General features: G+C 50.8%; 1 protein-coding gene across 1 annotated transcript; it reads left to right on the forward strand.

The window, feature by feature from the left end:
- Positions 1-385: 385 nt before the first annotated feature.
- Positions 386-748, forward strand: MAA_10650 (GPCR, PTH11-type; the record flags this gene model as incomplete). The annotated part of the gene is made up of 1 exon (XM_011412368.1): positions 386-748. One exon carries the CDS (start codon positions 386-388, stop codon positions 746-748), a length of 363 nt encoding a protein of 120 aa, XP_011410670.1.
- Positions 749-1333: the final 585 nt, after the last annotated feature.

Genomic DNA, 1333 nt, shown 5'->3' on the forward strand with positions numbered 1-1333 from the left:
CGAACCATGCCGCTATAGAGATGATTTTCAGCACCATATCGCGAACTCGTTTCTCAACATTTCTCGACTAATCTTTCTATATAAAGTCAATACAAGAATTTCGGTTGCTATAGTCGCGATCTAAATGCACAATAGTGAAAGACGAGCTGCCGACAATGTTCATCTCGCGATGAAGATCACGACGCGGGGACGGAGAATCACCGCACTAACCCCGCTTCTGATCCGCAGCGGACGAGGGCAGCAACCTCCTGCTTAAACCGGTCTAGCGACATCATCCACCGTAAAGGAAGGACGGTGTTGTTTTGTTCTCCTTAATTAAAAAGCTCGGTCTGAAACAGGATTCCTCTCCTCGTCTCCTTCAACTTGTTCTCATCTCTCAAGCCAAATGGATCCTTCAAAGATCCCCCCCGGGCATATCTATTGCATCCAAGACGGAAAGAAGCACTATGAACTCTTCACCACCATATATATAAGCGCCAACTATTGTGGCCGTTGCGGCTTGGCCAACCCCTTTCGAACCCAGCAACGAGCCAGGTCTAAAACTCCAGCACTTCCTGGCCCATATGATGAGGTGGTGGAAGTCGAGGACTCTCCGCCACGGCCAGTCAGCCCAGCAAGTCTGCTGCTGCGTGACAGACCAAAACCAGTGTCATCCATGAGCATCAGACGCGCCGCTCAATTCCTTCCCAACGAGATTTCCTCAGCGGATGCGGTGAACACGCGGGCAGTTATAGCTCCCTCTCAGTAGTCAAGCAATCCCCATTTTATGTCTGTCGCATCCGCGGCCAGCCGAGCTATTCAAAGTTCCAAAGGAAGCACCAGAAAACCTATGAGGCAGCGAACTGGCTATCAATGGGTCCATATAAGCCTCCTGCTTGTGAGCTTGGAGACAAGATACTTCAACGGGCTTGCAGTCGAGATCCCAGAGACCGTGTTGCCTCTGAAGGACACAGTGATCAGGTTTTCCTCGGCAGATTTACTGACGTGGCCTTCGTTCACCACAATTTTATTCGACCATCTCCGTCCGCTTCCGCCCGCGATCGATCTCACTAACAGAGACCTCTGGAGCTTATCGTACGCTTCTAGTTTCTCTGGCAAGAAGATCGTTACCGTCTCCAATACCGATAAGTACGCTACGCCGTCAAGCATGCTCGCATCGGGGCACTTTGGAAACAACCAAGCAGGGCAATTGAAGGTACTGGTGGTTCTGACATCCAGGGATGTTGTTGATAAACAGGAGCCAGTCACACCGCTGAGGCCAGATGAATATTCGACGCCGGTCAAAGAAGAAAAGAAACGGAAGATCAAGCAAGAGGACACGAGCCCTGCCACC

This window comes from Metarhizium robertsii (assembly GCF_000187425.2).
Source record: "Metarhizium robertsii ARSEF 23 chromosome Unknown MAA_Scf_1, whole genome shotgun sequence".
Classification (NCBI taxonomy): domain Eukaryota; kingdom Fungi; phylum Ascomycota; class Sordariomycetes; order Hypocreales; family Clavicipitaceae; genus Metarhizium; species Metarhizium robertsii.